This window comes from Suncus etruscus, chromosome 17, assembly GCF_024139225.1.
Source record: "Suncus etruscus isolate mSunEtr1 chromosome 17, mSunEtr1.pri.cur, whole genome shotgun sequence".
NCBI lineage: Eukaryota > Metazoa > Chordata > Mammalia > Eulipotyphla > Soricidae > Suncus > Suncus etruscus.
In genome coordinates this window covers 73,544,111-73,569,417 of record NC_064864.1, presented here as the reverse complement: position 1 = coordinate 73,569,417, position 25,307 = coordinate 73,544,111, and the positions used below count along the sequence as shown (strand labels likewise).

At 46.3% G+C, this 25,307-nt stretch overlaps 1 protein-coding gene across 6 annotated transcripts in view; it reads left to right on the top strand.

Moving 5' to 3' along the window:
* Window positions 1-25,307, top strand: part of MARK3 (microtubule affinity regulating kinase 3) — a 96,661-nt gene that overhangs the window by 11,242 nt on the left and 60,112 nt on the right. For all 6 annotated transcript variants that reach the window (XM_049790336.1, XM_049790335.1, XM_049790334.1 and 3 more), the window contains exons 2-3: window positions 4,900-5,091; window positions 15,769-15,822. In XM_049790336.1, the coding sequence (XP_049646293.1) occupies window positions 4,900-5,091; window positions 15,769-15,822 (246 nt within the window). The remainder of the gene's footprint in view (window positions 1-4,899; window positions 5,092-15,768; window positions 15,823-25,307) is intronic.

Below are 25,307 nucleotides of genomic sequence, written 5' to 3'. Positions count from 1 at the left end.
CCTGAACTATACATTTTTCCTCTTTTTGCAGTAACAGGGATTGTACCAGGGCCTAACCTGCAAAGTAGTACTGAGCTACATTTCTGGCTCTCCTGTGACCTCTCTAGTATGGAGGCCTCAGTGTAGTACTATTTTTTCCAAGGTAGCTTCGTGTCTCATCAAACAAGATAGAGTAGCTGCCTGCCCATAGTAGCCTCAGAAGTCACATGGTAGGAGCCCTGGTGCCCTTTCTCATGAAGTTAGCATTCAAATGTACCCATATGGAGTGGAACCTTAAATTGGTGTATTGAAGATTTGGGGGTCATGTGTTGAAGTCACAAGGATAGTGACTTGAATTTATAATCTGGTGCCTTAGCATTAGCACAGTGGTAGGCCTTTGGCCTTGTACGTGGCTGACCCAGGATCAACCAGGGTAGATTCCTTGAGCCTTCCAGGAGCAATTTCTGAGCGCAGTCAGGAGTACTGAGCGCTGCTGGGTGTGGCAAAAAAAAGGGGGGGAGGAACACAGGTTATAATCTGAATAACATTTGGTTGTATGACTGGATGAGTTATTATCTTCTTTGTTCCCCAGGTACCACATTTATAAAAAATGCCAGTGGTCCTCAGACTTTTTAAACAGGGGTTCAGTTCACTCTCTCTCAGATCATTGGAAGGCTGGACTATAGTAAAAACAAAAACTATGAACAAATTCCTATGCACACTGCATATATCTTATTTTGTCGTGAAGAAACAAAATGGGAACAAATACAATATGAGGCTCACGGCCGTAGTTTGAGGACCACTGGAGTAGTAGTTTACAGAGATGAGGCATTCCTTGCGTGTCTCTTACCTCTTTGTCATGATCTCTTTTTTTCCCCCCCTTTGGGTCACATCTGAGTCTGCTAGGTGTAATTCCTGAGTGCCCAGCCAGGAGTACTTCTTTAGGATGTGGCCTAAAGACTTCCAAGAAAAGATTCCTAAGATTTTGAATCACATCAGTGCTACTTGAGGGACCCAAGTGGTACTGGATATTGAACCATTTCCTGCTTGCAAATGAGGTGTTCCAGCTCCTTGAATCATCTCCACAGTCCGTGGCACAAATTCTTTTACTTTAGAGTACATTTTTGTTTGTTTCCTTATGTTTGTATGACAAAGTAGGTTATATTTTTTAAGTCTCAGCTAGAAATGAAGAGAAAAAAGGTAAAATTTTCCAGGATTTAAAAAAAAAAAGAACGTCAGTTAAAAGTTGAGGGCCGAGTGAGACTTACGTACAGTAGAGCTGGCAGGCTTGATGGGGAAGCAGTGGTGTGGCATACTGGGGCCAAACACCAGGTATGGATACTTGAACATAAAGAATTGTATACATTTGGGCCCGGAGAGATAGTACAGCAGCGTTTTCCTTGCAAGCAGCCAATCCGGGACACCCTGCTGCTGTGCTATCTCCTGCAATCTTCTTTTAAACAAGATCTTTAAGTCCATCCATTCATAAAAATAATACCTGCCTAAGGAGATACCAAGGGAAGCCTCAAACAGGCAAAAGTTAAGCAAGGTAAGAATAAGCAAAGAGGGCCCGGAGAGATAGCACAGCAGCTGATCCAGGACCAAAGGTGGTTGGTTCGAATCCCGGTGTCCCATATGGTCGTGTGTCCCCCACCCCCCCCACACCCCCCCCCCCCCCCCCCCCCGTGCCTGCCAGGAGCTATTTCTGAGCAGACAGCCAGGAGTAACCCCTGCACATGGCTGGGTGTGGCCCAAAAACCAAAAAAAAAAAACAACAACGACAAAAAAGAATCGTATACATTTGGGGCCAGAGCAAAAACAAACAAACAAACAAAAAACACAGTGGATAGGGTGCTTGCATTGTATACAGTTGACCATGGTTCAGTCACTGGCATTCCATAGGATCCCCTGAGCCTGCCAGGAGCAAACCCTGAGCACTGCCAAAAAAGGGGTTGGAGAGATAGCACAGTGGTAGGGTGTTTGCCCTGCATGCAAGCCGAATGGCACATCCCATAAGACTGCTAGGAACTATTTCTTTTTCTTTTTCTTTTTTTTTTTTTTTTTTTGGTGGTTTTTGGGTCACAGCCGGCAGTGCTCAGGGGTTATTCCTGGCTCCGTGCTCAGAAATTGCTCCTGGCAGGCACGGGGGACCATATGGGGCGCCGGGATTCGAACCAATGATCTGCATGAAGGGCCCTAGGAACTATTTCTAAGTGCAGAACCAGGATTAACTCCTGAGCTCCAATGGGTGTGACCCAAAAACAAACAAACAAACAAAAGAATTGTACACATCTGTTGTAATTTACTACTTTTTACTTAATACTACTGTTCAAGGCCTATGTGATTTGTTTTAACTTTATGAAGCTTTATATTGAGTTCTTTTTTCATTAGACTACAAGTACTAATTTGTTTTGTTTTTTGCTTTGGGCTCAGGGATTACTTAATCCTGGCTCTGTAGGCTCAGGCATTCTTCCTGACGGTATTCAGGGCACCACATGGGATGCTGGGATAGAAACCCACTGTATAGAAACCCACAGTACTATCTCTTTGACCCCATCTAAATTTTTTTGTTTTTTTTTTTTGGGCTCAGGGTTTATACCTGGCTATGTGCTCAGAAATCGCTCCTGGGTTGGGGGAACATATGGGACACCGGGGATTCGAATCATGGTCCATTCTAGGTTAGTGCATGCAAGGCAAATGCCCTACTGCTGCACCACTGCTCAGGCCCCTAACTTTTTTTTTTTTTTGTTTTTTGAGTCACACCTGGCAGCGCTCAGGGGCCACTCTTGGCTCTATACTCAGAAATCGCTCCTAGCAGGCTTGGGATACTGGAATTCGAACAACCATCCTTCTGCATGCAAGGCAAATAAATGCCTTACCTCCTTTTTTAACTCCCTCCCTCCTTCCCTCCTTTCTTCCCTCCCTCCCTTCCTCCCTCCCTTCTCCCCCAGTAGCACTCAGGGTTTACTCCTGGCTCTGTGCTCAGAAATCGCTCCTAGCAGGCTCAAGGGACCATATGGGATGCTGGAATTCAACCCACTGTCCTGCTTGCAAGGCAAACACCCTACCTCCATGCTATCTCTCCGGCCACCTTTTTTAACATTTTATTTTTCTTTCTTTCTTTTTTTTTGGGGGGGGCACACCCATTTAATGCTCAGGGGTTACTCCTGCCTAAGTGCTCAGAAATTGCCCCTGGCTTGGGGGGACCATATGGGACGCTGGGGAATTGAACCGGGGTCCGTTCCATGGCTAGTGCTTGCAAAGCAGACACCTTACCTCTAGTGCCACCTTGCCGGCCCCTTTTTTAGCATTTTCTAATGGTGGTGTGCCTTGTGATTATTATTATTATTTTTTTTTTTTTCATGAAAATGTGCCTTTGCTCAAAAAGGTTGAAAAACGCTGCTTTAAAGTGCTAGAATGTATGGTCAGAGTGATAGTAAAGTAGATAAGAGTGTTTAATTTCCATACAGCTGACATGAGTTCAATCTCCACCACTACTTATAGACCCCCAGCTCTGCCAGGATTGATTTCCTGAGTGCCGAGCCACCAGTACCGTATTTTCCGGCGTATAAGAAGACTTTTGAAACAAAAAGAAGTCAACCGAAAATCGGGGGTCGTCTTATACACCGAGTATATCCCGAAAAATGTTTCAATATGCCACTAAAAAAAATTGAATATTGGGGCCGGGCGGTGGCGCTGGAGGTAAGGTGCCTGCCTTACCTGCGCTAGCCTAGGAGACGGACCGCGGTTCGATCCCCCGGCGTCCCATATGGTCCCCCAAGCAGGAGCGACTTCTGAGCGCATAGCCAGAAGTAACCCCTGAGCGTCACCGGGTGTGGCCCAAAAACAAAAAAAAAAAAAAAAAAAAAAAAAAAAAAAATTGAATATTGCCACAAAACGAATTTTCCAACTTGATCCTGCACCAGTCACTGCCAGGCTGCTCGGACTGCCTCTCTAACTCAGCCAATCCAAGCAGGCTTTTGATGCATGCAAATGAGACAATGTTCTGAATCCAAATCTACACTGTAAAAATTCTACTCAGATAGGCCAGAGTCAGAGAGGGAAGTCTATTACAGTATAACCTTTGAACCTTTGCTTGTTGTGATTGGCTCACTGTGGTACATGAGCACAGGAACACATGCAGCGCAGGAACGTTCTGTCTGATACAGCAAATATAGGCCTAAACCTATGTTTTAACTGCAAAATTAGGGGGTCGTTTTATATGCCGGAAAATACGGTAATCAATCCCTGAGCACCACTGGGTCTGGACAAAACCCAAATAAGTATTTACTTATTAAGTGCTAGGATGTGTTAAGATTAAAATTTAAACAGTAGGGGGCTGAAGTGGTAGCACAGCAGGATGGCGTTTGCCTTGCATGGGGCAGACCTAGGTCGGGTCTGGCTTTGATCCCTGGCATCCTATATGGTTCCCTGAATCAGCCAAGAGTGATTTCTGAGTGCCACTGGTGTATACCTCAAAATCCTCTGCCTCCCCAAAAATTCAAATGGTGATTTTCGTTTCTGCAAGAAGCAGCTCTAGAAACTTGGCAAATATTGTGCATCCTCCCTCTCCTCTCCTCTCCTCTCCTCTCCCCTCCCCTCCCCTCCCCTCCCCTCCCCTCCCCTCCCCTCCCCTCCCCTCCCCTCCCCTCCCCTCCCCTCCCCTCCCCTCCCCTCCCCTCCCCTCCCCTCCTCTTTCTCTTTCTCTTTCTTTGGTGGGGGTTTTGGTTAACACCAGGGGTTACTCCTGGCTGTGTGCTCAGAAATCCCTCTGGGCTCAGGGGACCATCTGGGACACTGGGGGATTGAACTGCGTTGCGTCCAGGTTATCGCGTCAATGCAGATGTCCTACCGTTTGTGCCACTGCTCCGGCCCCATGTATCCTCTCATTTCTTTGTCTTTGTATCTTTTACATTATAGCACACATCACATGGAGATGGGCGTCAAGAAGTTACCTCTCGCACTGGGCGCTCAGGGGCTCGGTGTAGAAATTCTATAGCTTCCTGTGCAGATGAACAGCCCCACATTGGAAACTACAGACTGTTGAAAACAATCGGCAAGGGGAATTTTGCAAAAGTGAAATTGGCAAGACACATTCTTACAGGCAGAGAGGTAAGTACAAATTAACCTTAATTTCTGTTACAACGCTTGTCATGTTTAAATTTTTTTTTTTTTTTTTTTTTTTTGTGGTTTTTGGGTCACACCCGGCAGTGCTCAGGGGTTATTCCTGGCTCCAGGCTCAGAAATTGCTCCTGGCAGGCACGGGAGGACCATATATGGGACGCCGGGATTCGAACCGATGACCTCCTGCATGAGAGGCAAACGCCTTACCTCCATGCTATCTCTCCGGCCCAACGCTTGTCATGTTTAATATAAGAGTGAGTATATGGGTTTATTCAGGGGTGGCGAACAGGATTTTTACCCTCACTCAAAATGGCAAAATGCAATATGTGTTTAATATATATATTTTGGAGGGGGGTTGGGCCACACCTGGCGGTGCTCAGGGGTTACTCCTGACTATCTGCTGAGGAATAGCTCCAGGCAGGCACAGGGGACCATATGGGACGCCGGGATTTGAACCAACCACCTTTGGTCCTCGGACGGCTGCTTGCAAGGCAAATGCCACAGTGCTATCTCTCCGGCCCCGTGTTTAATATATTATTGTTAAAATTATATGCTTTTGTGTGAGTGTTTGTCTGTTTTGGCAGGTCACTGCATGGTGTGGCTCTCTGACTCACAGTTTAAAATTTTGGCTCTTTGTGTCGAACTTGTTCGCCACCCCTGGTTATCTCTAATTTGATTAGACCTCTTTGTTTTGGACAATACCCAGGCAGACTGTGTATGGGGACCCTATGGGTTGCTGAATATTGAACCTAGGTCTGTCCTGGGTGGCCACGTGCAAGGCAAAATCCCTACTTGTAGTGCTATCACTCCTGCCCCAAATTCCCAAGATATTTTTATTTGGGAGTCAGAGAGATAGTACCACATCCTTGCCTTGCACACAGCAAACTTGGGTTCGATCCCTGGCACCCCATTTTGTCCTCTGAGCCAGAAGTGATTACTGAGCACCACTTGTATAGACTCCAAACACCAAGATTTTTTTTTTCCTATTATAAGTGAGAATTTTCTTCTAGCCATTGTCGATATATGCAGAAGTTCTTTTTTTTGGGGGGGGGGGGAAACGACACACCCAGTGACACTCGGGTTACTTTTGGCTATGCAGTCCGAAATTGCTCCTGGCTTAAGGGACCGTATGGGATGCTAGGGGATCGAACTCTGGTCTGTCCTAGGTCAGCTGCATGCAAGGCAAACACCCTACCACTGTGCCACTGCTCCTGCCTTTCTGTTTTTAGTTTTTGTTTTTGGGTCACATCTGGCAGTACTCAGGGGTTACTCCTGGCTCTAAGCTCAGAAATCGCTCCTGGCAGACTCGCGGGGGGGGGGGGGGGACGGGACACACGACCATATGGGATGCTGGGATTCGAACCACCGTCCTTCTGCATGAAAGGCAAATGCCCTGCCTCCATGCTATCTCTCCGGCCCCAGCCTTTCTCTGTGTTTTTTTTTTTTAAAGTAATTTTTTCAGTTTTAATTGAGGCACCATTATTTTCAGTGATATTCAATCTAGAATTTCAATTTCATTATATAAAATTCTTTTTTTTCCCCGCCCCAAAATTCTTTTTTCTTTCTTTCTTTTTTTTTTTTTTGTTGTTGTTGTTGTTGTTTTTTTGGGTCACACCCGGCGATGCTCAGGGGTTACTCCTGGCTGCTCAGAAATCGCTCCTGGCAGGCATGGGGGACCATATGGGACACCGGGATTCAAACCAACCACCTTTGGTCCTGGATCGGCTGCTTTGCAAGGCAAACGCCGCTGTGCTATCTCTCCGGGCCCAAAATTCTTTTTTCTCAAAATTTTTTTTTTGGGTCACACCTCACTATACTCTGATGTTCCTGGCTCTGCGCGCAGAAATCGCTCCTGGTAGGCACAGGGGACCATATGCAATGCTGGGATTTGAACCACTGTCCATCCTGGATTGGCTGCTTACAAGGCAACACCCTACCGCTGTTAGATCTCTCTCTGGCCCCGCATTATACAAAGTTCTAACACCCACACATCCAGTTCAAATGTCTACAGTTTTGTTTTGTTTTGTTTTGTTTTTGGGCTACACCCAGTGATGCTCAGGGGTTATTCCTGGCTATGTGCTCAGAAATCTCTCCTGGCTTGGGGGACCATATGCGATGCCCAAGGATCGAACTGCAGTCCTTGCACATGCAAGGCAGACCCTTCTGCTGTGCCACCGCTCTGGCCCCACAAATGTCTATTTCTGTCAGTAAATGTACAACGTAGGGAAACCCTATAATCCACTTCCTATTTCATGATTAACCAAGTTATGAACATGACATTTTTTGTTTTTGTTTTTGGGTTACACCCGGCAGTGCTCAGAAGTTACTTCTGGCTCCATGCTCAGAAATTGCACCTGCACCTGGCAGACTCGGAGGACCATGTGGGATGCCGGGATTTGAACCAATGACCTTCTGCATGAAAGGCAAACGCCTTACTTCCATGCTATCTCTTTAGCCCCTAGGATCTTTTTTTTTCTTTTTCTTTTTTTTTTTTTTTTGGTACATGACATATTTTATGAATATATTTTAATTGAATACAGTGAGATACAAAGTTATTCAGGATGGAGCTTCACTCATACAGTATTTCAACAATTATCCCATCACCATTGCAGATGTATCTCTGGCAACACCACAACTATAATTTAATTAGTCATTGAATTTTAAAATTGTGCTCTAATGTTCCTAAAAGAAGCTGTAGATGTCAAGATTTACCACATTCCTTGGAATTCAGTCTGTTTTTTGGAAAGATTTTTCTTCTCTCTCTCTCTCTCTCTCTCTCTCTCTCTCTCTCTCTCTCTCTCTCTCTCTCTCCCTCCCTCCCTCCCTCCCTCTCCCTCTCCCTCCCTCCCTCTCCCTCTCCCTCCCTCCCTCTCCCTCTCCCTTTCCCTCTCCCTCTCCCTCCCCCTCCCCCTCCCCTCTGTTTTTGGGCCACACCGTTTGACGCTCAGGGATTACTCCTGGCTATGCACTCAGAAATCGCCCCTGGCTTGGGGGAACCATATGGGCACTGGTGGGATCTAACCGCGGTCCGTCCTACGCTAGCGCTTGCAAGGCAGACACCTTAACTCTATCGCCACCTTCCCGGCACCATGGATTTTTCATTTCTTAAAATCCTATCAAGCTAAGATTCTTAAAAATCACTTGTGGGGGGGGCCGGAGAGATAGCATGGAGGTAAGGCGTTTGCCTTTCATGCAGGAGGTCATCGGTTCGAATCCCGGCGCCCCATATGGTCCCCTGTGCCTGCCAGGAGCAATTTCTGAGCCTGGAGCCAGGAATAACCCCTGAGCACTGCCAGGTGTGACCCAAAAACCAAAAAAAAAAAAAAAAAAAAAAATCACTTGTGGGGCCTGGTGAGGTGGCGCTAGAGGTAAGGTGTCTGCCTTGCAAGCGCTAGCCAAGGAAGGACTTGATGGTTGATCCCCCGGCTACCCATATGGTCCCCCCAAGCCAGGGGCAATTTCTGAAAGCCAGGGGACAATTTCTGAACCCTTAGCCAGAAGTAACCCCTGAGCATCAAATGGGTGTGGCCCAAAAACCAAAAAAAAAAAAAATCACTTGTGTTGGGGCTGGGGCAAGAGCACAGCGGTAAGGCATTTGCCTTGTAGTCGGCCAATACTGGATGGACTCTGGTTCGAATCCCAGCATTCCATATGGTCCCCCCAGCCTGCTCTACTGCTGTGTCATTACTCTAGCCTTCAACTTCAACTTTAAAACATTGATTATTATCCCAGGAAAGCACTAATTTGTTTTTTCTTCTATACACATTGAGGGGCAGAGCTTAAGCTCAGGATAGAGAGTTAGTGATAAATATGTTTATGCCCTACTAAGGAGTTCTGAGGATACCTACGTCTGCCTTGTGCACGGCTAGTGCACACAGGTGGCAGGGTCTTTTTGTTTTTGTTTTTCAGCCGCACCCAGTGATGCTCCAGGGTTACTCCCGGCTATGCACTCAGAAATTGCTCCTGACTTGGGGGATCATATGGGACTCTGGGGAATTGAGGTCCATTGTCCTAGGTAGCGCTTGCAAGGCAAATGCCCTACCGCTTGCACCACCGTTCTGGCTCCCACAACTGGCAGTTTTAGTTGTGCTCACTGGTGTGTGTGTGGGTCACACATCAGGTTGTGGTGCTTGCACGTGTCCTTGGCAGGGGTTGATCTGATTGATGCTCACAATGTGCTCCTTCCTCATAGGTCATGCTCCTTGGCAGTGGCTCTCAGAAGTTTTTTGTTTTGTTTTGTTTCTAGCCACACACGGTGGCACTTAGGGGTTACTCCTGGCTATGTGCCCAGAAATCGATCCTGGCTTGGGGGACCATATGGGACACTGGGGATCGAACCACAGTCCGCTCTAATGAGTGCAAGGCAAAAACTCTACCACTTGTGCCACCACTCTGGCCCTGTCCTTTTAAATTTGGGTGGGGGGAGTTTGGGTAACACCTGGCTATGCTCAGGGGTTACTCCTGACTCTGACTCAGAAATCGCCTATGGCAGGCTCGGAACCATATGGGATGATGGGATTCGAATCACCACCCTTCATGGGTTGGCCTCTGTCCTTTTACTTTTTGAGTTTATTCCTTGTGTGGCTGTACTAGAGTTTATACGCACCCTTCTAAGGATGTTTGAGTTGTATCAGTGTTTTAGAATTAGGGATAGATGTTCTGTAATACATAATATTTATTTGAACATAAACTTTAATTTTTTTTTTTTTTTTTTGGTCACACCCGGCGTTGCTCAGGGGTTACTCCTGGATGTCTGCTCAGAAATAGTTCCTATCAGGCACGGGGGACCATATGGGACACCCGGATTCGAACCAGCCACTTTTGGTCCTGGATCGGCTGCTTGCAAGGCAAACGCCGCTATGCTATCTCTCCAGGCCCATAAACTTTAATTTCTGATGGTTAACCCAGGAGTAGATTATATTATATGGCTCCTGGCAGGCACGGGGGACCATATGGGACACCGGGATTCGAACCAACCACCTTTGGTCCTGGATCGCTGCTTGCAAGATAAACGCCGCTGTGCTATCTCTCCAGGCCCGACACTCAGGTTTTACTCCTGTCTATGTGCTCAGAAATTGCTCCTGGCTCGGGGGACCAAATGGGATGCCGGGAGGTCTGTCCTGGGTTAGCAGCGTGCATGCCAGGAGTAACTTCTGAGCATCACTGGGTGGGCCCCAAAACAAAATCAAATAAAAGAAGGGCCAGAGAGATAGCAAAACTCTAGGGCATTTGCCTTGTGTTTAACAGATCTGGGAGTGCGGGAGTGGGGCCGATTTCTGAGCTCAGAGCCAGGAATATCCTTAGTGCCACTGGGTAAGGTCCAAAAACTAATCAATCACTCAAGTTAAAAAAACAAGGGCCCGAAGAGATAGCATGAAGGCAGGGTGTTTGCCTTGCATGCACTAGGATGGTGGTTTGAATCCCGGCATCCCATATGGTCCCCTAAGCCTGCCAGGAGCGATTTCTGAGCATAGAGCCAGGAGTAACCCCTGAGCGCTGCTGAGTATGACCCAAAATCAAAAAAAAAACAAACACCAAACCCCAAGTTTTAAGGTTCTGTGAAAAAGATGAGAGACCCTGTCTGGAGGATATAAATAAAATTAAAAGAAAAATAAAGGAGGGGGCAAAAATAGCTTTGCTCAGGGCTTACTCTTGGCTCTGTGCTGAGGGATCACTCTAGGCTTGGGTCTGTATGGGGTGCCAGAGATCAAACCTGGATCAGTTGTGTGTGCAAGGTAAGAGCCCTGCTATTGTACTGAGTCTATATGGCCCTCAGCATTGGGGATGTTAAGCCACACTTACCTGTCAGCACTCTGAATGGACTAGACAGGATATGAACCATAGCTCATGGCTGTAACCACATTCTGGGCAAGTCCCTTCACCTTTGTAATATCTCATTGTTTTATTTGTTTTTGGGCCTCACTCGGTTACTTCTGGCTCTGCACTCAGAATTTGCTCCTGGCAGGCTTGGGGGACCTTATGGGATGCTGAGGACAGAACCAGGGTCCATCCTGGGTTGGCATTGTGCAAGGCAAATGCCCTACCACTGTGATATCACTATGGCCTTTCGTTGGTATTATTTTTTTAATGTCTGTTTTGGCCACACTAGCTCTGTTTAAGTTTATTCTAGATTCTGTTGCTCAGGGATCAGTCCTGGTGGGGTTGAGAATCATATGTCGGGGAGGGAAGAGATAAGAACCCCAGTCTGTTGCGTGCTAGGCAAACACCCTCCCTGCTGTGCTGTCTCTTTGGCCCATGCTTACCCTTTTAATAGAAATCACTTAGATTTTTCTATATGTGTCTGTATTCAAACCTAAATATGGATTTTAAAATAACATTTTTTGGGGGGGATTATGGGCTACACCCAGCCACTCTCGGGTTACTCCTGGCTCTGCACTCAGATATTGCTCCTGGTAGGCTCAGGGGACTATATGGGATGCCAGGATTCAAACCGGGTCTGTCCTGTGTTTGGTCTCATGAAAGACAAATGCCCTGCCACTGTGCTATCACTTTGGCCCCCATGGACATAAATTTTTCCTTTTCAGTTTGTTTTTTCCGGCTACACCCGTTTGATGCTCAGGGTTACTCCTGGCTAAGCGCTCAGAAATTGCCCCTGGCCTGGGGGGACCATATGGGACGTCAGGGGATCGAACCACGGTCCTTCCTTGGCTAGCTCTTGCAAGGCAGACACCTTACTTCTAATGTCACCTTCCCGGCTCCTTTTCAGTTTTTTTTGATTTTTGGAGCTACACCCAGCAAAGCTGAGGGTTTATTCCTAACTGCATTCTGGAATTAATCCTGAATGCACTTTGTGTGTTTGTGTATGGTTTTAGGGCCATTCCCGGCAGCACTCAGGGGTTACCTCTGGCTCTGTGCTCAGAAATCGCTCCTGGCAGACACGGGGGACCAGATGGGATACATTGGTTCTGGGTCAGCAAGCTTGCAAGGCAAATAAATACCCTACTGTTGTGCTATCTCTCCAGCCCTCCTGGTGGTACTTAGGGGACCATATAGGATGTCTGGAATAGAACTCGCAATCTACTTGCAAGACAAGCAACTTTACCTATTGCTTCAGTCCTGCCATTTAACAATTAAAAAATAATATGCATGGAATGCTTCACATTGCATACTTTTTTTTGTTTTTGTTTTTGGGCCACTCCCAGCACGCTCAGGGGTTACTCCTGGCTCTGTGCTCACAAATCACTCCTGGCAGGCTCAGGGAACCATATGGTATGCCAGGGACTGAACCCAGGTTCATGTTGGGTCGTCTGCATGCAAGGTAAATGCCCTACCACTGCTCTATAGCTCTGGCTCCTTTTTATTTTTGAAATCTTGGGCCACATCCAGCTGTGCTCAATGGTTAGTCTTGGTTCTGTGCTCAGAAGTCACTCCTGACAGGCTCCAGGAACCATATGGGTTGTTGGAGATTTAATCCTCGTCAATCCTGGGTTGGAGGTGTGCAAGGTAAATGCCCTACTGCTATGCTATTACTTTGTCCCCTGCATGTCATTCTTTTGTTTGTTTTTGTTTTGTTCTGTTTTGGGGTCACACCCGGCAGCACTCAGGGGTTACTCCTGGCTCTCTGCTCAGAAATCACAGGCTCATGGGACAATATGGGTTGTTGGGATTTGAACCACTGTTCTTCTGCATGGAAGGCAAATGCCCTACCTCCAGGCTATCTCTCTGGCCCCATGTCATTCTTTTTTTTTATTTTAAACTTTATTTATTTATTGATTGGTTTTTGGGCCACACCCGGTGGCACTCAGGGGTTTCTCCTGCCTCTGCAATCAGAATTCACCCCTGACAGGCTTGCGGGGGCATAAGGGTACTGGGGATCAAACCTGGTCTATCCCGGGTCTGTTGCATGTAAGGCAAACACCTTACTGCTGTGCTATCACTCCAGCCCCCACACATGTCTTATATATTAACATTTTAATGATTGAATAGGAGCTCACACATCTAAGTCCAATACTTTTCCAATTAACTAAATCCTTGACTCTTGTTCTGTTTATAAGTCCACATAGGAACAGGCAGATACTGCATCAGGGCGTGCATGTATCTTGTGTACATCAACACAGTTTCGATATGTCAACCTGGAGCCCCATCAGGCGTGATCATGGAGTGCAGAGTCAGGAGTAATCCCAGAACACAAAACAATAGCAACTAAAAAATCATCCACATTTAAGTGTATCTGGGCAGTTCAGGGATCACCTTCGCAAATGAAAAAACTTAACCATGGGGCCGGAATGGTGGCGCTAGCATTAAGGTGTCTGCCTTGCAAGCGCTACATAGGACGGACTGCGGTTCGATCCCCCCATATTGTCCCCCAAGCCAGGAGCAATTTCTGAGCGCATTACCAGGAGTAATCCCTGAGCATCACTGCCTGTGGCCCAAAAAAACCACACACACACAAACACGAAGAAAACTTACAGGCCGGAGAGATAGCATGGAGGTAGGGCATTTGTCTTGCATGCAGAAGGACGGTGGTTTGAATCCCGGCATCCCATATGGTCCCCTGAGCTCTGCGAGGTGTGACACAAAAACAAAAAACAAAAAAAAAAAAAGAAAACTTAACCATTTTTAATATTTTATGATGTATATTACTGTATTTACTTTAACACTATCTTGCATCTCTAGGACCTCTTTTGCTTCTAAACTGCCGCTATTTAGCAGTAACACTTTCCCCTTTTCTCCCAACCCTTGGCAGCCACTATTCTGCTTTTTCTCTCTCTCTCTCTCTTTTTTTTTTTTTTTTTTTTTTTTGGTTTTTGGTTTTTGGGGCACACCCGGCGATGCTCAGGGGTTACTCCTGGCTGTCTGCTCAGAAATAGCTCCTGGCAGGCATGGGGGACCATATGGGACACCGGGATTTGAACCAACCATGTTTGGTCCTGGATCGGCTGCTTGCAAGGCAAATGCCGCTGTGCTATCTCTCCGGGCCCCTGCTTTCTCTTAAGATTTTTGTTTTTGTTTTTGTTTTGTATACCTCAAAAGTGAAATCAAACCAGAGAGATAGCATGGACCTAAGGCGTTTGCCTTGCATGCAGAAGGACTGTGGTTCAAATTCTGGCATCCCATATGGTCCCTCGAGCCTTCTAGGAGCAATTTCTGAGCGTAGAGCCAGGAGTAAACCCTCAGCACTGCCGGGTGTGACCCAAAAAAACAAAACAAAACAAAAAGTGAAATTAGTACATTTGTCCCCCCTCTTTTTGGGGGGGTTGTTGGATTTTGGGACTACACCCATCGGTGCTCAGCAGTTACTTCTAGCTCTGCACTGTGCACTCCTGGCAGGCTTGCGAGAATCTTGTTGGATGCCGGTGATCAGACCTGGGTTAGCCCCATAAAAGGCCAGTGTTCTACATGCTATACTGTATCTATTACTAGCACCAGTACTGGTGTTTTTTTTTTTTTTTTCTGTATTTGGGCCACACCCCGTGAAGCTCAGGGATTTCTCCTGGCTATGCACTCAGAAATCGCTCCTGGCTTGGGGGACCATATGGGACGCCGGGTGATTGTCTGTCCTTAGTTTACTGCTCTGCGCCACCACTCCTGCCATTCCAGTATTGGTATTACTGTGACTTTGTCATTTTAGCACCTCTCCATGTGTGCACTTGCACAAATTGCTATCTTTTTTCAGCCTCTTTAACCTTAGACACTGTTACAGATCCACTCCCCTTAGTCTTTGATTTTGTGTAGTTTCACCTGATGGGTCTTGTGCTGATTTTCTCTCCCAGTTTGTGGATATATTTTTGCTCCTTTTCTGAATGTAATAAAAACAAAATATTATGCTAGTATACTTATTTACATTAAGTTGTTTTTGTTTTGTTTTTTGGCTACCTGAATGGTGCTCAGGGCTTATTCCTGTCTGTATGCAGGGATAACTCCTGGCAGTGCTCAGGGTGTTGGGGGTCAACAAATCGTCTGTGTGCAAAGCAAGCTTCCTATCTGCAGTACTATTACTTCAGCCCAAAATTATTTTTTGGCCTGTTTGTTTATTTTGGTTTTGGGGCCACATCCAGTGTGGGTTACTCCTGGTTCTGCACTCAGAAATTACTCTTGGGCCTGGAGAGATAGCACAGTGGTGTTTGCCTTGCAAGTAGCCGATCCAGGACCAAAGGTGGTTGGTTCGAATCCCGGTGTCCCATATGGTCCCCTGTGCCTGCCAGGAGCTATTTCTGAACAGCCAGCCAGGAGTAACCCCTGAGCATCGCTGGGTGTGGCCCAAAAAACAAAAAAAAAAGAAAAAGAAATTACTCTTGACAGGCTTGACCATATGGGATGCCAGAGATCAAACCTGTGATAACTGCATGCAAGGCAAATGCCCTACCCACTTTGTTATCTGGCCGCAAAAGTTCTTTTGTTTTGTTTTGCGGTCAGTCACACCCAGCAGTGCTCAGGGGTTACTCCTGGCTCTGCAGAAATTGCTCCTGACAGGCTTGGGGGACCATATGGGATGCCGGGATTTGAACTATTGTTTGCCCTGGATTGGCTGCATGCAAGGCAAACGCCCTAACGCTGTGTTACCTCTCTGGCCCCAAAAGTTGTTATTTTTGGTGATAAAATATTGTAATTAGTTGAGCTTTTTAACAGTGTCTGGGTATTTACAAAACTGTTACGAGTTTATAATAAGTTCTTAAAAATCACAACTATTTATTTTTTTCGTAGGTTGCAATAAAAATAATTGACAAAACTCAGTTGAATCCAACAAGTCTTCAAAAGGTAAAAACTGGTCTGCTATATAATACTTGAAAAATGATTTTCACTAAATGCTGATTTGTCGGGTTGGTGGTTTAGGGGGCTCGTGGTAGTGGAACTTGAACTAATTTCTTCCATATGTAAAGCATGTGCCTCACTTATTGAAATGGAGAAACCTTTTTTTGTTTTTGTTTTTGTTTTTGTTTTTTGGGTCCACCCGGCAGTGCTCGGGTTATTCCTGGCTCCATGCTCAGAAATTGCTCCTCGCAGGCACAGGGGACCATATGGGACGCCGGGATTTGAACCGATGACCTTCTGCATGAAAGGCAAATGCCTTACCTCCATGCTATCTCTCTGGCCCGAAATGGAGAAACCTTTTAAGACTGGGAATGTGGTTTATTGAGAGAAGGCTTTTTTGTGAAGCCCTAAATTTGCTTGCTGAATCTCCCCCCCCAGAAAAGATAATGTATAAAAGGGCAAATGCCACTGGCAATGCACTCACCGCACATGTATGGAGTATAATTTGTCCACACCTTACGGACAATTATTTTGTGTTTACTTAATTTTATTTTCTTGATTTTGAAGCCATGTGTGAATAATATGGCTTGAAAATGAGACATTTCATTTTAGACCTGGGGTTAGACCTTGACATGGTATGTATGTACCCCCAAACATTTCCAACCCTTCCCATCACCTAGTTTTTAGGACTAGCCTTTAGCACCCTAGGGTGTGAGCCAACAAATACACAAGTGAGATTTTTGTTCCTAGGACCACACCTGGCAGTGCTCATCAGATCATATTGTCAGTGTTCTGGGGTACCCACATGCAAAGTATGTACTCTAGTACATACTTTATCTAGCCCCTGACATGTAAGATTATTTTTTTTAATTAATAACAATCTTTTTTGGATGGTTGAGGTTCATTCACACATTGCCATTCTCAGGGCTTATTCTTGGCTGTACTTTGGTGAACTGTGTAGGGTGCTGAGGATTGAACTTGCCACATCTGTCAGTGCTCAGGCTGTTTCTGTGGCTTGGTGTCCAGGGATTCCAGTGGTATTCAGGGGATCATATGTTTCCCCCAGAATCAAAATAGGTTTAGAGGGATGCTAGGTAGTATCTCTAACCCTAGTATCTCTATGTAGTATCTCTAAATCCTAGTTGCTGTGATCTTTACTATTATCAGCTTAGTAAATTGTAGGTTGATTATACATATTCACAACACAAATACTTTTAGTACATATAATATGATAGATAAGGCTTCCAGTATTGTGGGGGTTTGATCCATAGGGGTTAAGCTGTCTTTCTGACCTTCCCATCAGCACCCTTAGAACGTTAACTAAATCCATCTGTAGCCAGGTTTATGGCCCTTAAATTGTGGGAGACTTCCTCTGCTCTCACCATCTCATGGTCTATTGAAATTACTCAAATGAACTGGTCTTCATTGTTCTGCCTGGCCTTGTCCTTCTCTGTAAAAAGCAGGATGAATACTTGACCAGCTTTCCTTTTGCCTCTTAATCACACTGCTTGTTTACGCATGTAGTCCTGAGTCCCTGCTTCTCTGGAACGTTAACTGTCCTCTCCCAGACAGGGCTTCCTGATCTCTGCTGACCTGATTGCTGAACCAGCAGTTTATATATCAGGGTGAGGAGATTAAAAAGAACATGCAGTACCATGAGAAATAGGAGTGTCCTCAATAGTGCATCTGGAACCAAGTTTTGCCATGTCTCTCTTTTTTTTTGTTGTTATTGTTTGTTTTTTCCCTGTAAACCCAGTACTACCATATCTCTCATGAGAAATTTCTGTCTGGGGCCAGAGAGATAGCATGGAGGTAAGGTGTTTGCCTTGCATGCAGAAGGTTGGTGATTCCAATCGCAGCATCCCATATGATCCCCCGAGCCTGCCAGGAGCAATTTCTGTGCATAGAGCCAGGAGTAACCCCTGAACGCTGCTGAGTGTGACCCAAAAACAAAACAAACAAACAAACTAAAGTAATTTCAGTCGGCCCACTCTGAGTGAACCAGTGTGAGTTCCCATAGCATTTTTGGGGGGGAAGGGGAGGTCTACTCAGGGGCTACTCCTGGCTTTACACTAAGAAATCGCCCCCAGCAGGCTAGGGAGGGACCTTATGGGATGGCAGATTCTAACCACCATCCTTCTGCATGCAAGGCAAATGGCCTATGCTGTGCTATCTCTCCAGCCCCTCCCGTAGCATTTTGAATAGGCCTTTTTGAGAGGAAAATAAATTGTTGTTTTTTGGGGGGCCACACCCGTTTGATGCTCAGGGGTTACTCCTGGCTAAGCGCTCAGAAATTGCCCCTGGCTTGGGTGGACCATATGGGACGCCGGGAGATCGAACCGCCGGGAGATCGAACCTCGTCCTTCCTTGGCTAGCGCTTACCTCTAGTGCCACCTCACCAGCCCCAGGAAAATAAGTTTTGACTAAGTGAAAAATAATAGAAAATGTGCATATTCTTTGGGGATGGGGGTTGTGATGCAACTGAATGTCAGTGCTTACTTCTGGCTCTTTACTCAAAAATCACTTAATATGGGACTCAGGAAACCATATGGGATGCCAGGCATTAGTCTCAGAGCTGGCTACATGTAAGACTACCTGCTCTATTATCTTCCTGTGTATTTATTTATTTTTGTGGAGGGGCACACCTTAGTGTTGAGGGCATACTCCTGGCTCTGTGCTCAGGGAACACACTCCTGGCTCTGCTCAGGAGACCGTATGGGGTGCCAGCAATCAAATCCAGGGTCAGCCACATGCAAAGCAAACGCCCTTCTGCTGTCTTGTTATCCTTCCCTCCTGCCTAGTCACAATACAGAGAACTCACTATGATGGGAAGATTGCACACTTAGCTGACCAGCTGTGTTGTCTTACTGCTGTAAAATTACTTTACTTTTCCACCTTTACTTAGTTAATTAAATTAGCACACGTACTCTTAATTATCTCGACTGACTCTCGGTGATGTATGTTAAATTCTGGTTAATAAAAGTGGCAGAGAGTAGCTTGGCTGGCTCAGTAAGATTCAAGAAGCTGCCTAACTCCCTGTGACTGTCTGATTTCTGCGAAACTGCAAGCTGAGATTCCTACAAGCTGCGACAGTGGCTGTGGAGACCAGAAATTGTGCAGTGAATCACAAGGCCTGGACATAAGGGAAGTTTAGCTGTGGATTAATTTTATCAGCTAAGCCTAAATGGTCCACTTTTGTTTTGTTTTGCCTTTGTGGGGGGGGCACAAGATCTCTTGGCTCTGAGCTCAGGAATCACTCCTGGAAGACTCAGGGGACTCTATGGGATGCTGAGGTTCAAACTCAGGCTGGCTGCGTGCAAGGCAAATGCCTTCCCTGGCTCTAGTCTTTAAATTTTTTAACTTTTTGGGTGGCATAAGTGTTGCTGGGGACCTCTCCTGTCAATTCTTGGGTCACTGGACATTGCTGGGGTCCAAGAATGTGCTGCTGCTGTTGTGCTCTGAAGTTCTAGGGGGAGACCCTGAATGGTCCACATTTAAGGAACTGTTGTTTCCATGTAGTCAACTACAGTGATGTCCCTAACCATCTTGTGGGTTCTTTTGTCTCTTCTCCCCTCCCCTCCTCTCCTCTCCCCTCCTCCCTACTCTCCCTCTTCCACTACTCCCCCCTCCCCTCTCCCCTCTCCCCCCACACCCAGTGACGCCCAGGGGTTACTCCTGCCTATGCACTCAGAAATTGCTCCTGGCCGGCGAGGTGGCGCTTGAGGTAAGGTATCTGCCTTGCAAGCGCTAGCCCAGGAAAGATCGCGACCGTGGTTCGATCCCCCGGCGTCCCATATGGTCCCCCCAAGCCAGGGGCAATTTCTGAACCCTTAGCCAGGAGTAACCCCTGAGCATCAGATGGGTGTGGCCCGAAAAACCAAAAAAAAAAAAAAAAAAAAAAAAAAGAAATTGCTCCTGGCTTGGGGGAACCATATGGGAAGCCAAGGGATCTAACCGTGGTCTGTCCTAGGATAGCACATGCAAGCAAATGCCCTACTGCTTGCACCACCACTCCAGCCCCTGTGGGTTTTTTTCTAAGTACAATTTCGTTACCTTAGAAATACTCATTTTCGGGGCCGGAGAGATAGCATGGAGGTAAGGCGTTTGCCTTTCATGCAGGAGGTCATCGGTTCGAATCCCGGCGTCCCATATGGTCCCCCGTGCCTGCCAGGAACAATTTCTGAGCCTGGAGCCAGGAATAATCCCTGAGCACTGCCGGGTGTGACCCAAAAACCACAAAAAAAAAAAAAAAAAAAAAAAAAAAAAAAAAAGAAATACTCATTTTCGGGGCCGGGCGGTGGCGCTAAAGGTAGGTGCCTGCCTTGCCTGCGCTAGCCTTGGACGGACCGCGGTTCGATCCCCTGGTGTCCCATATGGTTCCCCAAGCCAGGAGCAACTTCTGAGCACATAGCCAGGAGTAACCCCTGAGCGTTACTGGGTGTGGCCCAAAAACCAAAAAAAAATAAAAAAGAAAAGAAAAGAAAAAGGGGCCGGGCGGTGGCGCTGGAGGTAAGGTGCCTGCCTTACCTGCGCTAGCCTAGGATGGACCGTGGTTCGATCCCCCGGCATCCCATATGGTCCCCCAAGCCAGGAGCGACTTCTGAGTGCATAGCCAGGAGTAACCCCTGAGCGTCACCGGGTGTGGCCCAAAAAAAAAAAAAAAAAAAAAAAAGAAATACTCATTTTCAGGGGTCAGAGTGGTGGTGCAGGGCATAAGGTGTCTGCCTTGCGCACGCTAGCCTAGGATGGGCCTCGGTTTGATCCCCCACATCCCGTATGGTCCCCCAAGCCAGTAGCGATTTCTGAGCGCATAGACAGGAGTAAAGGAGTAACCCCTGAACGTCACTGTGTGTGGCTACCCCCCAAAAAAACAAATACTCATTTTTAGATGCTAAGGAAGAAAACATAAAGAAATATTCATTTTTCTAGGTGATAGAAGCTTAGTTTTTTTTTTTTTAATTATTATTCTTAGTTGTAGGTTGTCTGTTTATTCACTATTACCTTTTTTATTTGGGTTATAACCATGATGCTCAGGGTTTTATTCCTGGCTTTGGATTTGGGAACTAATTGCTATTCAAGGGCTTAAGAAACTTATGGGGTAGTGGGGATCTAACCTGAGTGAGCCCTGTGAAAGATACATGCTATTCCCTCCTCCCTTCTAGCCCCCTAATTCAGCATCAATTTAAACAGTATTCTTTTTCTTAAACTGGCCTTGGAGGATCTTATGGGATGCTGGGATTGAATCCATGTGTCCATTTGGTTTTTCTTTCTTTTGTTTTTGGTTTTTGGGTCACACCTGGCAGCGCTCAAGGGTTACTCCTGGTTCTACGCTCAGAAATCACTCCTGGCAGGCTCGGGGGACTGGTCATATGTGGAATGCTGGGATTTCAACCACCGTCCTTCTGCATGCGAGGCAAACGCCCTACCTCCATGCTATATCTCTGGCCCCCAGGTTGTCCATTTGGAAGGCAAGCACCCAACCCACTATACTATTCATTTTGTCCCTGGAAAGCATTTCTGAAGTCAGTCCCTCCCTCCCTTCCTCCATCCCTTCCTCTTCCTTCCTTCTTTCCTCCCTCCCTCCCTCCCTTTCTCTTCCTTCCTTCTTTCCTCCTTCCCTCCCTCCCTCCCTCCCTCCCTCCCTCCCTCCCTCCCTCCCTCCCTCCCTCCCTCCCTCCCTCCCTTCCTTCCTTCCTTCCTTCCTTCCTTCCTTCCTTCCTTCCTTCCATCCTTCCTTCCATTACTCCCTCCCTCCCTCCCTCTCCCCCCTCCCCCCTTGCTCAGGGGTTACTCCAGGCTCTGCACTCAGACATTGCTTCTGGAAGGCTTAGGGACCATATGGGATGCTTGGGATTGAACCTGGGTCAGCTACTTGCAATGCACACTTCCTACCCACTATACTATCTCACTTAAAAGTAAGTTTCACTTTCATTCTGAAGTCCTGACTTCTAGGGAGAAAAGGAAGTCATTTTATAAGTATTTAGTCAAGTGGCCAGAGAGATAGTACAGGGCATAGGCACTTGCGCACGGCAGACTGTAGTGGTTTTTCAGCACCCTCATATGGTTCCCTTGCCAGGTCTGATTCTTGAGCACAGAGCCAGGAGTAAGTCCTGATCACTGTTAAGTGTGGCCCACTCTGCCACCTCTTAAAAAGGAATTAAAAAAGTTTTTTTGAGGGGCCGGGCGGTGGCGCTAAAAGGTAAGGTGCCTGCCTTGCCTGCACTAGCCTTGGACGGACCGCGGTTCGATCCCCCGGTGTCCCATATGGTCCCCCAAGCCAGGAGCAACTTCTGAGCACATAGCCAGGAGTAACCCCTGAGCGTTACCGGGTGTGGCCCAAAAACCAAAAAAAAAAAAAAAAGTTTTTTTGAAAAATAAAAACATTAAATTTGAGTTTATTGGAAGCTGGGTTTTCTTTTTGTTGTTGTTGTTGTTTGTTTGTTTTGAGTCACACCTGACTACATTCAGTGGTTACTCCTGGCTTTGCACTCAGAAATCGCCCTGACAATTTCAGGAGACCCTTGGGATGCCAGCAATCAAACCACCATCTCCGGGTTGGCTGTGTGCAAGGCAAACGCCTTACCATTGTGCTCTTTCCAGCCTCTGGAAACTGTATTTTAAAGAGTTTTTTGTGGGTGAAGACTTGGTATGTTTTCTTCAAAAGTCATGTTTCTTCTGGAGTTCTGCGACTATAGTCGATTTTGGCATCTCTGGAAGCTCTATGGTTATCCCAGTCAGAGAGATTCTCAGCTCTTTCCCTCTCCCCACTCTATTGCTTTTACCTTTGGTGCTCAGTGGACTGTGTGATGCTGGGACTCCAGCCGGGATTTTCAGTGTACAGAGCGTGTTTCAGCCCTTGAGTTTCAGCCCTGGCCCAGGAACTGTATGATTTGTATGCAGAGAGAACCAGCTCAGGCTTTGATTATTCTGGTCTACAGTGTTGTACTGCCAATTTCACCCCAGTGGAACTTGGGGCACTTCTAGTTCATCTTTCTTAAACTAATCATTTCTGTACTTGCTCTGTATGGGAGGCCTGGGTATAGTCTTGTATTCCATGTGGTAACCTGTACACCATGTGAAATATCCCTTCCTCCCTCTCCCCCTTTCTCCTCTCTCCCCACTCTTCCTCCTTCCCCCTATCTCTGGAGGCCTGGGTTTAATCTTACATTCTATGTGGTGTCCTGTACACCATGTGAAGCCTGTCCCCTCGCCCCCTAATGCCGTATGTCTCATGCATTGCCCTTAGTAGTCTTTGAACCATCTTCAAGTATGGCTCCAAAATGAGCACAGCCCTTCCACACTCTCCCTCCCATAAAGGTATTCCTAATTCCAATTGTTTTCCCCAGGAAGATCCTGGATCGAATAACTTCTTTTTTTTTTTTTGGTTTTTGGGCCACACCCGGCGGTGCTCAGGGGTTACTCCTGGCTGTCTGCTCAGAAATAGCTCCTGGCAGGCATGGGGGTCCCTATGGGACACCGGGATTCGAACCAACCACCTTTGGTCCTGGATCGGCTGCTTGCAAGGCAAACGCCACTGTGCTATCTCTCCGGGCCCAGATCGAATAACTTCTATACATTTTTCTCTGTGAGGCTCTGAGTTTTCGTTTCAACCAAAGGATATATTATACAAAACCATTTCTGCAGTATTTGCCTACTCTGTAAATGGATTGTGTACACTTCACTAGTGCTGTTTCCTCTTTCCTAATTTCTTGGCAGCATTTTCACATCTAATTTATGGATAGCTTTCCTTTCTCCCTTTCAATAAAACACATATTTTAGGAATAATTTTTCTTGTACATATAAGCTTATCATTTCCTTTTTTAATACCATCTTTCTCTTACATTGGCTTGTTTGTAGCAGGCAGCCATTTTAGGTCTTTGACAGAAGTAGTTATTTTAGTTCCATCTATTAACCAACCACCCAGAGTTTGTATTCAGATCAGTGTAATACATCTGGTAAGCTAATAGAATATCTAAGACAAATCCTCCGAATTTAAAGATTTGTGACTAAGGGGTGGATAGATAGTTCAGTGCATAGGGTGCTTTCTTTGGAACCAACCCAATGTTCAATCCTCAACATCCATATGGTACCCAAGTCCACCAGCAATGAATGATTTCTGAGAGCAGAGCCAGAAGGAGCTCCTGAGCATTTCCAGATGGTTGCCCAAACAAAACAAAACAAAACAAAACAAACAACAACTAAAAGATTTGTGACCAGAGTTATCGCTAAAGGCTGAATTTGATCCCTACAACTATATGGTCCCTTGAGCACTTTCAGCAACAACCTCTGACCTTAGGATGGGATTAACCCTGAAATCTCCACCAAGGGATAATCTAGGAGGCAGAGTATTCTGCCTGCAGGGTACAGACTTCTTTTTTTTTGGTTTTTGGGCCACACCCGGCAGTGCTCAGGGGTTACTCCTGGCTGTCTGCTCAGAAATAGCTCCTGGCTGGCACGGGGGACCATATGGGACTCCGGGATTTGAACCAACCAGCCTTGCAAGCAGCCGCTGTGCTATCTCTTCGGGCCCAGGATACAGACTTTTATCCTGTCCTCAATACCATGTATCTCCTGAGCAAACCCAGGATCACAGTGCCAGGTATTTATTACACAACCCTTCTCCTTTATTGAGAATTTAAAAATGTAATTATAATTAGGTTTAGGTTTCAAAAGTTAATAGAATTCAAGAATCTATCTCTTTTTTTAAATTTATTTGTTTTGGGGCCACACCCATTGACGGTCAGGGGCTGCCTGGGGTTAGTCCTAGGTTAGCTCAAGCAAGGCAGACGCCTTACCCCTTGCACCGACTCTCAAGAATCTATATCTTGAGTTTTACTGTTGCTGCTGATTAATGACGAATCTTTTCCTTTGTTGCCAGATAATTATTTCTTTGGCAAGACATAATACAACTTGAGGGGCCAGAGCAATAGCACAGCGGTAAGGCATTTGCCTTACACGCAGCCAACATAGGACACACCCTAGTTTGAATCCCGACATGACATCTGGTCCCCCAAACCTGCCAGGAGCGACTTCTGAGTGCAGGAGAAACTACCTGAGTGTCTCCAGGTGTGACTCCCCCCCAAAAAAAAAAACAAAAAACAAAAAAAAAAAAACAACCACAAAACATGATGTTTTAGGGTCAATTGTGAATTAGTTTCAATAGTCCCAGTAAAAAAAAAAATGTTTTTTGTTTTTGGGTCACACCTGGTGACACTCAGGGACTACTCCTTGCTATATGCTCAGAAATCACCCTTGGCTTGGGGGACCATATGGGACACCTAGGGATTAAACCGCAGTTTGTTCAAGGCTAGCATCATGCAAGGCAGATGTCTTACTGCTTGCACCACTGCTCTGCCCCCCCCCCCCTTTTTTTTTTTATGAGAATGCCACAGAGGTGTCACTCCAGACCTGGCTACCTTGGAAATATTGGCGGCCATATATTCTTTTCTTTCTTTTTTTGGTTTTTGGGCCATACCCATCAGTCCTCAGGG